Below are 16,598 nucleotides of genomic sequence, written 5' to 3'. Positions count from 1 at the left end.
GACCTTCTGACTCTCAGGGCCGGGTTCTAGCCACTACACCACGCCGCTTGAGCCCACTGTAGGGTAGGGACCGTCTCTATATGCTGCCGACTTGTACTTCCCAAGCGCTTAGTACAGTGCTCTGCACACAGTAAGCGCTCAATAAATACGATTGATTGATTGATTGCTTCTCTGGGGGGGTAATAAGGCCCCCCTAACCGGATAGACTGCTACCATCTCCTCGAGCATCCTGCAGGGAACAGTCTGGAAGGGGGAGACAGAGAACAAAACAAAACATATTAACAAAATAAAATACATAGAAAAAATACGTACAAAATGGAAAAAAAAATCCAACAAACTATGCTGCTTCTCCGTAGCATGCAAGCTTTCCGTACCCTGGTCTCCCCATTTAATCACCGTCAGTCAGTCCGGAATATTTACAGGCAACAACACAGAAAGAAACATTTTCTCCGGCACACAGTCGTCGATGCTTCCTCGCTCCTATTCCGCTAACCGTTGGGGGGAAACCGGGGGAATGTTAAAATAACGTCTGTCGCATTTTAAACTCTGTCCATCAAAGCGTGTGATTAATTCACCTTCCGTTTTAGGAGGGAGCGAAGCCTAAAATTGAACCCGTTGCGTTCCAAGCAGAATTATTTGTGAAGGACAGAGCCGAGCAGTCACGCCCTGCGTTCTTTATTCAGCCCGTCTGAATCGATTTCGTCGTTGCAGAAGCGGTGGATTCACCGGTGCTTCACCCAAGTTCTGGCGGGGATGAAGGACAAGAGTTCTCAGAAAGGATGGGTAGAAAGGAGGAGTTTATCTGGTCCGGGTGGGGCCGCAGTGGCAACAAGAAAGAACAGGCCACGGGAAATCAATCAATCAATCATATTTATTGAGCGCTTACTGTGTGCAGAGCACTGGACTCAGCGCTTGGAAAGTACAAGTTGGCAACATAGAGAGACGGTCCCTACCCAACAGCAGGCTCACGGTCTAGAAGGGGGAGACGGACAACAAAACAAAACATATTAACAAAATAAAATCAATAGAATAGATATGTACAAGTAAAATAAAATAAATAAATAGAGTAATAAATCCGTACAAACATATATACATATATACAGGTGCTGTGGGGAAGGGAAGGAGGTAAGGCGGGGGGGATGGAGAGGAGGAGGAGGATGGGGAGGAGGCATCAACTCCCTCCTGATGCCTGCATTTTCTACTTTGGGGCAAGCATGGAATGCTAGTGACCCTTTTCCGATTTATAGAACTACAAATGATAGTAGCGAAGCCTATAAAACGGATCATTCCTCAACAGATTGACCAAAGAAATAGGTAAGCTCGTTGTGGGCAGAGACTGTGTCTGTTTTTAAAGTGTACCCTCTCAAGCGCTTAGTCCAGTGCTCTGCACACTGTAAGCGCTCAATAAATATGATTGAATGAAAAGAAGCGTTTCATTCAATTCATTCAGTCGTATTTATTGAGCGCTTACTGTGTGCAGAGCACTGGACTAAGCGCTTGGGAAGTCCAAGTTGGCAACATATAGAGACGGTCCCTACCCAACGGCGGCTCACAGTCTAGAAGGGGGAGACGGAGAACAAAACAAAACATATTAGTAAAAATAAAATAAATAGAATAAATATGTACAAATAAAATAAATAAATAAATAGAGTTACTAGGAGCCAAGCACTGCAAGCAAATCAGGTTGGACACAGGCTGTCATTCAATCAGTCGTATTTATTGAGCGCTTACCGTGTGCAAAGCACTGGACTAAGCGCTTGGGAAGTACAAGTCGGCAACATATAGAGACGGTCCCTACCCGACAGCGGGCTCACAGTCTAGAAGGGGGAGACGGAGAACAAAACAAAACATATTAGTAAAAATAAAATAAATAGAATAAATATGTACAAATAAAATAAATAAATAAATAGAGTTACTAGGAGCCAAGCACTGCAAGCAAATCAGGTTGGACACAGGCTGTCATTCAATCATTCGTATTTATTGAGCGCTTACCGTGTGCAGAGCACTGGACTAAGCGCTTGGGAAGTCCAAGTCGGCAACATATAGAGACGGTCCCTACCCGACAGCAGGCTCACAGTCTAGAAGGGGGAGACAGAGAACAAAACAAAACATTAACAAAATAAAATAAATAGAATAAATATTTACAAATAAAATAAAAAATAGAGTAATAAATATTAAGAGCTCATATTAAAATAAAGAGCTTAAAATAAAAAAATAGAGTAATAAATATTAAGAGCTTACTAGGAGCCAAGCACTACGGTGGAAGCAAGCAAATCGGGTTGGACACAGGCTGTCATTCATTCAGTCGTATTTATTGAGCGCTTACTGTGTGCAGAGCACTGGACTAAGCGCTCGGGAAGTAAACTTGGCAACATATAGAGAGGGAAGTAGTGTGGTCTAGTGGAGAGAGCCTGCTTGGCACATCGTAAGCACTTAACAGATACTGTTATTATTGTCACTATTATTAGAGAAGCAGAGTGGCTCAGTGGAAAGAGTCCGGGCTTGGGAGCCAGAGGTCGTGGGTTCGAATCCCGGCTCCACCGCTCGCCAGCTGTGTGACTTTGGGCAAGTCACTTCACTTCTCTGTGCCTCAGTACCCTCACCTGTAAAATGGGGATTAAACTGTGAGTCCCCAGTGGGACAACCTCATCGCCTTGTATCCCCCCGCCAGTGCTTAGAGCAGTGCTTGACACATAGTAAGCGCTTAACAAGAGAAGCAGCGTGGCTCAGTGGAAAGAGCCCGGGCTTTGGAGCCAGAGGTCCTGGGTTCGAATCCCGGCCCCGCCACATGTCTGCTGTGCGACTTTGGGCAAGTCACTTGACTTCTCTGCACCTCAGTTACCTCATCTGGAAAATGGGGGTGAAGACTGTGAGCCCCACATGGGACAACCTGATCACCTTGTATCAATCCCAGTGCTTAGGACAGTGCTTTGCACATAGTAAGTGCTTAACAAATGCCATTATATTATTATTAACAAATGCCATTATTATCATTATTATTATTATCACCGTCCTCAAGGTAGGGCCTCCCCCGACCCCCTGGCTCCGGCTCTGACCCTGTGTACGGCCCCCACACCCTTTTGTAGTTCCCAAGCGCTTAGTACAGTGCCGTGCACACGGTAAGCGCTCAATAAATACGATTGAATGAAAGAGCCCAGGCCCGGGAGTCCCAGGCTCTGGATTCTAATCCCGGCTCTTGCCACTTTCTTGCTGGGGTGACCTGGGGCGAGTCACTTGGCTTCTCTGAGCCTCGGTTCCCTCAGCTGTAAAAGCCATTCATTCAGTCGGACTTACTCAGCGCTTACTGTTTGCAGAGCACTGTAGTAAGCGCTTGGAAAGTACTCTTTGGCAGCAGACAGAGGCAATCCCTGCCCGACAAACGGGGATTCAATACCCGTTCGCGCTTCTACTTAGATTGGCTGTAAAAGTCATTCATTCAGTCGTATTTACGGAGCGCCTACTGTTTGCAGAGCACTGTAGTAAGCGCTTGGAAAGTACTATTTGGCAGCAGACAGAGGCAATCCCTGCCCGACAAACGGGCATTCAATACCCGTTCGCGCTTCTACTTAGATTGGCTGTAAAAGTCATTCATTCAGTCGTACTTACGGAGCGCCTACTGTTTGCAGAGCACTGTAGTAAGCGCTTGGAAAGTACTATTTGGCAGCAGATAGAGGCAATCCCTGCCCGACAAACGGGGATTCAATACCCGTTCGTCTTCTACTTAGATTGGCTGTAAAAGTCATTCATTCAGTCAATCAATCAATCAATCAATCGTATTTATTGAGCGCTTACTATGTGCAGAGCACTGTACTAAGCGCTTGGGAAGTACAAATTGGAATCACATAGAGACAGTCCCTACCCAACAGTGGGCTCACAGTCTAAAAGGGGGAGAATAATAATGATGGTATTTGTTAAGCGCCTACTACTTAATCCCCATTTTACAGATGAGGTAACTGAGGCCCAGAGAAGTGAAGTGACTTGCCCAAAGTCACCCAGCCGACAATTGGCGGAGCCGGGATTTGAACCCATGACCTCTGACTCCAAAGCCCGGCCTCTTTCCACTGAGCCACACTGTTTCTCACCTTACGGAGCGCTTACTGTTTGCAGAGCACTGTAGTAAGCGCTTGGAAAGTACTATTTGGCAGCAGATAGAGGCAATCCCTGCCCGACAAACGGGGATTCAATACCCGTTCGCGCTTCTACTTAGATTGGCTGTAAAAGTCATTCATTCAGTCAATCAATCAATCAATCAATCGTATTTATTGAGCGCTTACTATGTGCAGAGCACTGTACTAAGCGCTTGGGAAGTACAAATTGGAATCACATAGAGACAGTCCCTACCCAACAGTGGGCTCACAGTCTAAAAGGGGGAGAATAATAATGATGGTATTTGTTAAGCGCCTACTACTTAATCCCCATTTTACAGATGAGGTAACTGAGGCCCAGAGAAGTGAAGTGACTTGCCCAAAGTCACCCAGCCGACAATTGGCGGAGCCGGGATTTGAACCCATGACCTCTGACTCCAAAGCCCGGCCTCTTTCCACTGAGCCACACTGTTTCTCACCTTACGGAGCGCTTACTGTTTGCAGAGCACTGTAGTAAGCGCTTGGAAAGTACTGTTTGGCAGCAGATAGAGGCAGTCCCTGCCCGACAAACGGGGATTCAATACCCGTTCGTCTTCTACTTAGATTGGCTGTAAAAGTCATTCATTCAGTCAATCAATCAATCAATCAAACAGTCAATCGTATTTATTGAGCGCTTACTATGTGCAGAGCACTGTACTAAGCGCTTGGGAAGTACAAATTGGAATCACATAGAGACAGTCCCTACCCAACAGTGGGCTCACAGTCTAAAAGGGGGAGAATAATAATGATGGTATTTGTTAAGCACCTACTACTTAATCCCCATTTTACAGATGAGGTAACTGAGGCCCAGAGAAGTGAAGTGACTTGCCCAAAGTCACCCAGCTGACAATTGGCGGAGCCGGGATTTGAACCCATGACCTCTGACTCCAAAGCCCGGGCTCTTTCCACTGAGCCACACTGTTTCTCACCTTACGGAGCGCTTACTGTTTGCAGAGCACTGTAGTAAGCGCTTGGAAAGTACTATTTGGCAGCAGATAGAGGCAATCCCTCTATCCCGACAAACGGGGATTCAAAATCCGTTCGCGCTTCTACTTAGATTGTGAGCCCCTTGCCGGACGGGGACCGCGTCCGACCGAATTAATTTATAGCCACCCCAGCTGTGACTGACACAGAGTTAGCCCTTTAATAAATGCCGTTAAGAAAGGGATCAGTGTTGCTTGACAAAAACTCACATAGAATTCATTCCATTTTTCAGGGTTTTTCCGCAGAGGGCGGACCCTGGGAGCGAGAGCTCTGTCGGGGTCCCGGTCTTCAACCCCGAATGTCCCCGGAGCCCCGTGGACCTTGGGCCGACTCAATCACGTGGCCATCGCGGTCCCCGATTTGGAGCAGGCCCGGTCGTTTTACAGGGACACGTTGGGGGCTCGGGTCAGCGAGGCGGCCCCGCTCCCCGAACACGGCGTCTCCGTGGTCTTCGTGGAGCTGGGGAACACCAAGCTGGAGCTGCTGCATCCCCTGGGAAAGGACAGTCCAGTTGCGGGCTTTCTGCAGAAAAATAAGGTCGGAGGAATGCACCACGTCTGCATCGAGGTACGCGGGGCTCGAAACTTTCCTTTTTCGGAAGCGTCGGTCGCGTTATCGGTGACCGCTAGTTAGGGCTCTTAGCCCACCGTTGGGTAGGGACTGTCTATGTTGCCAACTTGCGCTTAGTACAGTGCTCTGCGCACCGTAAGCGCTCAATAAATACGCTTGATTGATTAGTTTTTGAGAGAAAATCAATCAATCAGTCGTATTTATTGAGCGCTTACTGTGTGCAGAGCACTGAACTTGGGAAGTCCAAGTCAATCAATCAATCAATCAATCAATCGTATTTATTGAGTGCTTACTATGTGCAGAGCACTGTACTAAGCGCTTGGGAAGTACAAATTGGCAACATTATAGAGACGGTCCCTACCCAACAGCGGGCTCACGGTCTAGAAGGGGGAGACGGACAACAAAACATGTGGACAGGTGTCAAGTCATCAGAATAAATAGAAGGAAAGCTAGAGGCACATCATTAACAAAATAAATAGAATAGTAAATACGTACAAGTAAAATAAATAGTCATAAATCTGTGCAAACATATATACAGGGGCTGTGGGGAGGGGAAGGAGGTAGGGCGGGGGGATGGGGAAGGGGAGAGGAAAGAGGGGGCTGAGTCTGGGAAGGCCTCCTGGAGGAGGTGAGCTCTCAGTAGGGCTTTGAAGGGAGGAAGAGAGCTAGCTTGGCGGATGTGCGGAGGGAGGGCATTCCAGGCCAGGGGGAGGACGTGGGCCGGGGGTCGACGGCGGGACAGGCGAGAATGAGGCACAGTAGTAAGCACTTAACAAATACCAAAATTATTATCACTATTAAATGGTTACTCCAGCGCTGTCCTGGAACTGGCCTAGACACAAGCTTTGCTCCTTTCCCCCAAAATAATAAAAGTAGTATTTGTTAAGTGCTTACTATTTACCGGAGAAGCAGCGTGGCTCAGTGGAAAGAGCACGGGCTTTGGAGTCAGAGGTCATGGGTTCAAGGCCCGGCTCCGCCAACTGTCAGCTGTGTGACTTTGGGCAAGTCACTTCACTGCTCTGTGCCTCAGTTACTTCATCTGTAAAATGGGGATTGACTGTGAGCCCCCTGTGGGACAACCTGATCACCTTGCAACCTCCCCAGCGCTTAGAACAGTGCTTTGCACATAGTAAGCTCTTAATAAATGCCATCATTGTTATTTCTAGACTGTGAGCCCGCTGTTGGGTAGGGACCGTCTCTATATGTCTCCAACTTGGACTTCCCAAGCGCTTAGTACAGTGCTCTGCACGCAGTAAGCGCTCAATAAATACGATTGAATGAATGAATTTACCAAGCCCTGTAGCAGGTGGAATGATAACAGGCTGGACACAGACCCTTCCCTTCGTGGGATTTGCAGCCTAAGACCGAGGAAGAACGGATATTTTTTTATGGTATTTGTTGAGCACTTACTATGTCCCAGGCACTGTTCTAAACGCTGGGCTAGATACAAGGTAATCTGGTTGGACACGGTCCCTGCCCCACATGGGGCTCGCAGTCTTAATCCCCGTTTTAGAGACGGGGTCACTGAGGCACAGAGAATTTAAGCAACTTGCCCAAAGTCGCCCAGCAGACAAGTGGCGGAGCTGGATTAGACCCCAGTCCTTCTGAGGCCCGGGTTCGCGCTTTAGGCCCCACTGCTTCTCTGCAGATGAGGTACCCAAGGCACGGAGAAGCTAAGCCACTTCATTATCATCGTCATCAGTGGTATTTATCGAGCACTTACTACGTGCCGAACACTGAATTAAACGCTTGGCAGAGCTGGCCGGCACGTTCCCTGCCCACGACAAGATGATAGTCTAGAAGCGGTGACTTGCCCAACGTCACCCAAAGCAGAGCTGGGATTACAAACCAGGTCCTTGACTCCCCCCCGCTTCCCATTAGCACCACAAAGAAAAATCCCCGCTAATATAACTGATAGCGAGTGACATTTATTTCACTTGCATTTGGAAATCTGAATTGTGCGTTTATAACGGCCGCCATTCCTTCTCCAAAACAAATTTCGCAATAACCGTACCCCCAAATGATCACGGTTCCCGTTAGCAAGGGAAGTCTATTTGTATGGGAGCGAAACTGCTTCTGATCACTTTAAATTTGTATTATTTCTCAAGTGAAACCAATGAGAGGCCGCCGGGCTTAGTGGGAAAGAACATGGGCCTGCGAGTTAAAAAAAAATCCATTTCTGCTGTGTTTTTTCAGTGGTATTGTTATAATGGCATTTGTTAAGCAATTACTCTGTGGCAGGCACTGTACTAAGCCCTGGGATAGATTGACACAAGCTAATCCAGAACAGTGCTTTGCACATAATAAGCGCTTAACCAATGCCATCATTATAATTATTGTTATTATCCGGTTGGACGCAATCCGTGTCCCACATGGCGCTCACAGGCTGAATCCCCATTTTATAGATGAGGCCGCTTGAGTCACGGAAAAGTTAAGTGCCTTGCCTAAGGTCACACAGCAGATAAGTGGCAGAGGCGAGATTCGAACCCAAGTCCTCCTGACTCCCAGTCCTGTGCTCAATCCACTAGGCCACCCCGCTTCTTGACCAGACTTTACCACTTTCCTGCTGTGTGACAGTCCCGTGGCCAAGTGGCAAGAGCCCGGGCTTGGGAATCAGAGCCCTAATCCCGCCTCTGCCACTTGTCTGCTCTTTAACCTTGGGCAAGTCGCCTCACTTTTCTGTGCCTCAGTTACCTTGTCTGTAGAATGGGTATGAAGACTGTGAGCCCCACGTGGGACAACCTGATGATTGTGTGTCTATTCCAGCACTTAGAACAGGGCTTGGCATATAGTAAGCACTTAACAAATTCCATTATTATTATTATTAATTATTATCTGAAGGGCAGTTAACCTAAATTTTTCTCTCTGTCAGTTTTCTCAACTATGAAATCGATTCGCATGAAGCAGAAACTCCTCACTCTCGGCTTCAAGGCTGTCCATCCCCTCGCCCCCTCCTACCTCATCTCCCTTCTGTCCTTCTCCAGCCCAGCCCGCACCCTCCGCTCCTCTGCCGCTCACCTCCTCACCGTGCCTCGTTTTCGCCCGTCCCGCCGTCGACCCCCGGCCCACGTCCTCCCCCTGGACTGGCATGCCCTCCCTCTCCCCATCCGCCAAGCTAGCTCTCTTCCTCCCTTCAAAGCCCTACTGAAAGCCCACCTCCTCCAGGAGGCCTTCCCACACTGAGCCCCTTTTTTCCTCTCCTCCTCCCCATCCCTCCCTCTGCCCTACCTCCTTCCCCTCCCCACAGCACTAGTATATATTTGTACATATTTATTACTGTATTTATTTTCTATTTATATTGATGGCATTGACACCTGTCTACTTGTTTTGTTTTGTTGTCTGTCTCCCCCTTCTAGACTGTGAGGCCGTTGTTGAGTAGGGACCGTCTCTATATGTTGCCGACTTGTACCTCCCAAGTGCTCTGCACACAGTAAGCGCTGAATAAATACGAATGAATGAATGAAAACACCTCCTCTACCCTCCCTCTTAGACTATGAGCCCTGTGTGGAACAGGAACTGTGTCTGATCCGATTGGAGAAGCAGCGTGGCTCAGTGGAAAGAGCCCGGGCTTTGGAGTCGGAGGTCATGGGTTCAAATCCCGGCTTTGCCAGTTGTCAGCTGTGTGACTTTGGGCAAGTCACTTAACTTCTCTGGGCCTCAGTTACCTCATCTGTAAAATGGGGATTAAAGACTGCGAGCCCCCCGTGGGACAACCTGATCACCTTGTAACCTCCCCAGCGCTTAGAATAGTGCTTTGCACAAAGTAAGCGCTTAATAAATGCCATTATTATTATCTTGTATCTCTCCCTGGTAAGAATTGATAAATAGCATCATTAAGAGGCTGAGTCTGTTGTTTAGCCAAAGACACACCTATTTCTTCTCCAGCTGCCTGCAGTATTCCTCTCTTCCCAAACGGGTTAAAGGGAAGTTAAAGTGGTGTGGAAAATTTATGGTGCAGTAAATCCTGAGCTTGAAGACCCGACAGCTGAGGTGGCAGGGTTTGAAGAGGTCCTTGTCCACCTGCACATCGGCCCACTGGGATTTCCACAGAAATCTGGGAAATCCGTTTTGCCCTGGTTAGAGCCTCACCGTTGTCGGTTTTAAATAATGAGAAAAAAGTCCCCAGGTCCCAGCAGAAGGGGATCCTTATGACTTCTGATAGCTGCGCTAAAGGTCATTGAGGTACTAAAAGAAACCGACTCGGAAAATCTAGCAGACCTAACAGCAAAGAAGCACCGTGGCCTAGTGGAAAGAGGACAGGCCTGGCAGTCCGAGGACCTGGGTTAATAATGATGCCATTTATTAAGCGCTTACTATGTGCAAAGCACTATTCTAAGCGCTGGGGAGGTTACAAGGTGATCGGGTTGTCCCACGGGGGGCTCGCAGTCTTTAATCCCCATTTTACAGATGAGGCCCGGAGAAGTGAAGTGACTTGCCCAAAGTCACGCAGCTGACAATTGGCGGAGCCGGGATTTGAACCCATGACCCCGGGCTCTTTGCACTGAGCCACGCTGCTTCTCTAACTCAGCTCTGCCAGTTGCTTGCTGTGTCACCTCAGGCAAGTCACTTCACTTCTCTGTGCTTCAGCTGTTGGGTAGGGACCGTCTCTATATGTTGCCAACTTGTACTTCCCAAGCGCTTAGTACAGTGCTCTGCACGCGGTGGGCGCTCAATAAATATGATTGAATGAAGACTGTGAGCCCACTGTTGGGTAGGGACTGTCTCTATGTGATGCCAATTTGTACTTCCCAAGCGCTTAGTACAGTGCTCTGCACATAGTAAGTGCTCAATAAATACGATTGATTGAATATATATACATGAAGGCTTTTCCCTTCAAAGCCCTACTGAGAGCTCACCTCCTCCAGGAGGCCTTCCCAGACTGAGCCCCCTCCTTCCTCTCCCCACCCCCCCGCCTTACCTCCTTCCCCTCCCCACAGCACCTGTATCATCATCATCATCAGTCGTATTTATTGAGCGCTTACTATGTGCAGAGCACTGTACTAAGCGCTTGGGAAGTACAAATTGGCAACATATAGAGACAGTCCCTACCCAACAGTGGGCTCACAGTCTAAAAGGGGGAGACAGAGAACAAAACCAAACGTACTAACAAAATAAAATAAATAGAATAGATAAAATAAATAGAAGAGATACATTATAGGTATAGGTATATTACATAATATAGGTATACATATACATATTACATTACATACATTACATATGTAGGTATATTATATAATAGGTATATTATATTATTATTATAGATATATACAGTATATACCTGTATATATGTTTGTATTTATTACTCTATTTTATTTGGACACATTTATTCCATTTATTTTCTTTTGTGAATATGTTTGGTTTTGTTCTCTGTCTCCCCCTTCTAGACTGTGAGCCCGCTGTTGGGTAGGGACCATCTCCATATGTTGCCGACTTGGACTTCCCAAGCGCTTAGTACAGTGCTCTGCACACAGTAAGCGCTCAATAAATTCATTCATACGATTCATACGTATGAATACTCATACGCATACTCACAATTCATACTCATTCATTCGCTTGAATGAGTGAATGAATCTCATATCTACCCCAGTGCTTAGTACAGTGCCATAGAGTAAGCGCTTTGCAAATGCTGTTCTTCTTCTTCTTCTTCATCCTCCTCATCCTCCTCCTGGTCTAGATGACCCAAAATGGCATTTTCTTGTCTACCCTTCTCTACTAAGGTCAGGATCAAACTTAGGGCATTAAGTCCTGTTAATTAAAAACCCGTCCCCACCACTCTGGTCCTCCACTATGAGAGTCTACTTCATTCATTCATTCGATCGTATTTATTGAGCGCTTACCGTGTGCAGAGCAAGGTACTAAGCGCTTGGGAAGTACAAGTTATGCCATCTGAATATTTTTCGCGTAGCCCTTAAAGGCATTAAGCAATCTGTGTGGTGGAATTCGTTTTAACAGTAGTCCAAAGGCCCTCTTTGAAGAACTCTTTAGAATATCCCTCATTCGGGAGACAAAGTGATTCTTCAAGTTCATTTTTTCTTTAATCTGTTTTATATCATAAATGGAATGTTTTAATCATGCTGAAGATTTATTCATCACAGCATTCAAACTTCTGGTTCCGCCCTTTCTATTTCCTAGCGCGGCAGCCTCGAAAGCAATTAGTCAAGTCAAATTAATAAGCAGCACTCTGAAATATAGAGAGGGATCAGAAAGAATGCTCCCATTTTTTAGTTGCCGTGGTAACTTGGCATTGGCAGGAAATGCAATTAGAGATTTTCAAAAACTTATTTTTATTAATCCAGCTGTTCATCCCATCCGTTTGCAGGGATCAGAAGCTTGTCGTGTAGATCTTAAAAGCTACAAAATACGACGAGATTGCCGGAGTCCTGCGTGAATACATTAGTTTCGATCTGCAGCTCTTTCGCTATAGTAGTCAGTAGTGTATTTTGGGGGTGGGTTTTTATTTTGTTTTTGTTAATAATAGGTGCTTACCATGTTCCAGGCACTGTACTAAGCGCTGGGATAGATACAAGATAATCAGATCGGACACAGTCCAAGTCCTACATGGGGCTCACAGTCTTTATTCCCATTTTACAGATGAGGTAACGGAGACCCAGAGGAGTGGAAGTGACTTGCCCAAAGTCTTATGGCAGGTGGACGTAGGATTAGAACCCAGGCCCTCTGACTCTCAGGCTTGTGCTCTTTCCACTAGGTCAAGTTGTTGGGTGAAGAAATTTACTGTTGTATAATGGTTCATACGAGGAGTCCAAAGCCATTCACAAATAATAATTAAGCCCATCGATACACCTCTGAGGTAGACTGTGAATGTGAATATTCATTTCAGAGTGGTGCTAATAAGTTAATGGAATCAGTAAATCAGCCTCTGGCTCCAAGCTAATTACTCTGTGCGCAAAACTCCACTCTCTTTTAATATTTTGCTGTAAAATGTGTTTCCATTAATTGTGTTTATGAAGTGCTTACGCTGGGCAGAGCACTGTGCTAGCACTTGGGAGAATACAGTATAACAGAGTTGGTGGACACATCCCCTGGGGTAGATCCAAGTTAATCAGGTTGTCCCATATGGCGGGGGAGGGAAGGGTCCTCAGTCTTCATCCCCATTTTGCAGGTGAGGAAACTGAGGCCCGGATCATTTAAGGGACTTTTCCAAGGTCACACAGCAGACACGTGACGGAGCCAGGAAAAGAACCCAGATCCTCCGACTCCCAGTCCCGAGGTCTTCCCACTGAACCGCTCTGCTTCTCTAAAATTTAAAAAAAAATAAATACCATCGGCTATTTCTTGAGGGAAACCTTTTCTCCAGGAGAATGCAACTTCTGAAAAAAAGCCTATCATTTAGATCAGAAAATTAATATTTTGATGTATTTAAGTGCAGTTAATTCAACTTCTGGAAAATATGCTTTTTACATTCACTATTCTCATTTTTCTCCACCAATTTCAGTTTTAATAGGAGGGAGACATTTAATTTCAGGGTTTGCAGAAAGGTTACCATTTTTACTTGTTCAGAAAAGTTTAATCAATGTGTATAAGTAAGAATATTTAAAGAGCAATATATAGCCATCAAATTGCGAAGTTTCTTCAAAATTAAACAGTCTCAGGACCGTTATTACGACTTAACTGTCGCATCTAATGTGGAGGAATAATACAGAGTAACCTCATGTGGGCCTGGGACTGTAGACTGCAAGATCCTCCGACTCCCAGTCCCGAGGTTTTCCCACTGAACCGCTCTGCTTCTCTAAAATTAAAAAAAACAAAATACCCTCGGCTATTTCTTGAGGGAAACCTTTTCTCCAGGAGAATGCAACTTTTGAAAAGAAGCCTATCATTTGGATCCGAAAATTAACATTTTGATGTATTTATGTGCAGTTAATTGAGCTTCTGGAAAATATGCTCTTTCCATTCACTATTCTCATCTTTCTCCACCAATTTCAGTTTTAATAGGAGGGAGACATTTAATTTCAGGGTTTGCAGAAAGGTTACCATTTTTACTTGTTCGGAAAAGTTTAATAATCCAATGGGTATAAGTAAGAATATTTAAAGAGCAATATATAGACATCAAATTGCAAAACTTCTTCAAAATTAAACAGTCTCAGGGCCGTTATTGCGACTTAACTGTCGCATCTAACGTGGAGGAATAATACAGAGTAACCTCATGTGGGCCTGGGACGGTGTCTGATTCAGTAATCAGACTGTAGACTGTAAGATTCCTGTAGACTGTAAACTCATGGTCTGTTATATTTTAATAATAATTGTGGTATTTGTTAATTGCTTCCTATGTGCCCAGCACTGTACTAAACGCCGGGCTGGGTACAAACCAAGTGGGTTGGACCCAGTCCCCATCTTTCAACAGGGCTTACCATCTTAATCCCCATTTTTCAGATGAGGTAACTGAAGCACAGAGAAGTGAAGGAGTGAAGTAAGGAGGAGCAGCGTGGCCTAGTGGATAGAGCATGAGAAAGGGAGTAAGAAAGTCATGGGTTCTAATCCCGGCCCTGCCACTTCTCTGCTGTGTTACCTTAGGCAAGTCACCTCACTTCTCTGTGCCTCAGTTCCCTCATCCGTAAAATGGGGATTAAAGCTGGGAGCACCATGTGGGACGGCGTCCAACACGATTTGCTTGTGTCCACCCCAGCGCTTAGAACAGTGCCCGGCACGTAGTAAGCGCTCGTAATAGAGTGACTTGCCCAAGGCGACACAGAAGACAAGTGGCGGAGCCAGGATCAGAACCCGTGACGTTCTCACTCCAAGGCCCATCCTCTGTCCGCTTTGCCGTACTCTCTCAAGCGCTTAGTACAGTGCTCTGCATACAGTAAACCCTCAATAAATCGTATTTGACCGACCAGTCTCGTACCTACCCCTGTACATAACGTAGCCCTTAGCACACCGTGGCCCCTTAATCCGTACTATTAATAAACCGTAATGATGGGAACACTGGATATTAAACGTAAAGCTATTTTCTGAAGATCGGTCAGGGTACAATGAGGGGGGGTGAAGGCATACATCAAAGCTACCCCATAATCAAAGATTCTGCAAGAGAGGGGAACTTAAATGACCCCCCCCAGCCCAGAGGTCAAAGTGATAGTCATTCAGTCGTATTTATTGAGCGCTTATTGGGTGCAGAGCACTGTACTAAGCACTTGGGAGAGTACAGTACAACAGTAGACAGAAGCAGCGTGGCTCAGTGGAAAGAGCACAGGTTTTGGAGTCAGAGGTCATGGGTTCAAATTCCGGCTCTGCCACTTGTCAGCTGTGTGACTCTGGGCAAGTCACTTCACTTCTCTGTGCCTCAGCTGCCTCATCTGTAAAATGGGGATTAAGACTGTGAGCCCCCCCCGTGGGACAACCTGATCACCTTGTAACCTCCCCAGTGCTTAGAACAGTGCTCTGCACATAGTAAGCGCTTAATAAATGCCATTATTATTATTATTAGACTAGACGCATTCCCTGCCCACAGTGAACTTACAGTCTAGAGGATGAGTTACCTCATCTGTAAAATGGGGATGAAGACTGTGAGCCCCCCTGTGGGACAACCTGATCACCTTGTAACCTCCCCAGCGCTTAGAACAGTGCTTTGCACATAGTAAGTGCTTAATAAATCCATTATTATTATTATTATTATTATTATTATTATTATTATTATCTTAGCACACCTCCTAAAGGAATTGGCCACTGAGCCCTCTGGACTCCATTCAGAAGCAGAAAAAGTCAGGCAACCCCACCAAGTCCTGAACTTGGAATGTCAGTTAGGCTAAATGTCCATCTCCCCCTCTAGACCGTAAGCTCGTTGTGGGCAGGGAATGTGTCTCGTGTATTATTAGGTTGTAATAACAATAATAATAATAATGGCATTTATTAAGCGCTTACTATGTGCAAAGCACTGTTCTAAGCGCTGGGGAGGTTACAAGGTGATCAGGTTGTCCCACGGGGGGCTCACAGTCTTCATCCTCATTTTACAGATGAGGGAACTGAGGCACAGAGAAGCTAAGTGACTTCCCCCAAAGTCACACAGCTGACAGTCGGTGGTGCCGGGACTTGAACCCATGACCTCTGACTCCAAAGCCCGGGCTCTTTCCACTGAGCCACGCTGCTCCTCTGTACTCTCCCAAGCGCTTAGTATAGTGCTTTGCACACGTAAGCTCTCGGTAAGTTCTCCCCCTTTTAGACTGTGAGCCCACTGTTGGGTAGGGACCGTCTCTATGTGTTGCCAATTTGTCCTTCCCAAGCGCTTAGTACAGTGCTCTGCACGTAGGAAGCGCTCAATAAATACGATTGGTGATGATGATGATAAATACCACTGATTGATTGAAATAAATTGAGTGGGCATATATGTTGCCAATTTGTACTTCCCAAGCACTTAGTACGGTGCTCTGCACACAGTAAGCGCTCAATAAATACGGTTGATGAGGATGATGATGATATACATGTGTGCCAAGGATGTTGCAGGTAATTTCATATGTGCTAATGTGCCAAGGATGTTACAAACAAATTCATATGTGCTCATGACTGTCTTTGAGAAGCACTTACTTTGAATCAAGCAGCTTTTCTAAGCACTGCAGTAGGAACAAGTTAATCAGGTCCGATCGGGTCCCGTTCCCCTGTCCCACACGGGGCTCACGGTCTAATGAATTTACACTGTGGAAACCGAGGGACAGTGAAGTGACTTATCCAAGGTCACTCAGCGGGCAAGTGGCAGAACCAGGATGCGATCCCGGGTCCTCTGATTCCCAGGCTCGTGCTCTTTCCACTAGGCCACGCTTGCTTCCTTACTTGACTGGTCCTGGCGGTAGGGATGAGAGGGCTCAGGATGCAGGGAAATTATCCAGGGAAAGCCACTGTTGGGTAGGGACCGTCTCTATATGTTGCCAACTTGGACTTCCCAAGCGCTTACTATGTGCTCTGCACATAGTA

The 16,598-nt window shown here is 46.3% G+C and overlaps 1 protein-coding gene across 2 annotated transcripts in view; it reads left to right on the top strand.

Annotated features, from left to right (window-relative positions):
* MCEE (methylmalonyl-CoA epimerase) overlaps window positions 1-16,598 on the top strand; it is a 39,636-nt gene that overhangs the window by 5,410 nt on the left and 17,628 nt on the right. Inside the window, exons 2-3 of one of the 2 annotated variants that reach the window (XM_038746736.1) lie at window positions 588-805; window positions 5,341-5,675. In XM_038746736.1, the coding sequence (XP_038602664.1) occupies window positions 754-805; window positions 5,341-5,675 (387 nt within the window). In that variant the 5' untranslated portion in view covers window positions 588-753. The remainder of the gene's footprint in view (window positions 1-587; window positions 806-5,340; window positions 5,676-16,598) is intronic. The other variant, XM_038746735.1, reaches the window with a different exon arrangement.

The sequence above is a fragment of the Tachyglossus aculeatus genome, chromosome 5, assembly GCF_015852505.1.
Source record: "Tachyglossus aculeatus isolate mTacAcu1 chromosome 5, mTacAcu1.pri, whole genome shotgun sequence".
NCBI classification, from domain to species: domain Eukaryota; kingdom Metazoa; phylum Chordata; class Mammalia; order Monotremata; family Tachyglossidae; genus Tachyglossus; species Tachyglossus aculeatus.
The sequence above is the reverse complement of the archived record's forward strand: the minus strand, read 5'-3'. Positions and strand labels throughout refer to the sequence as shown.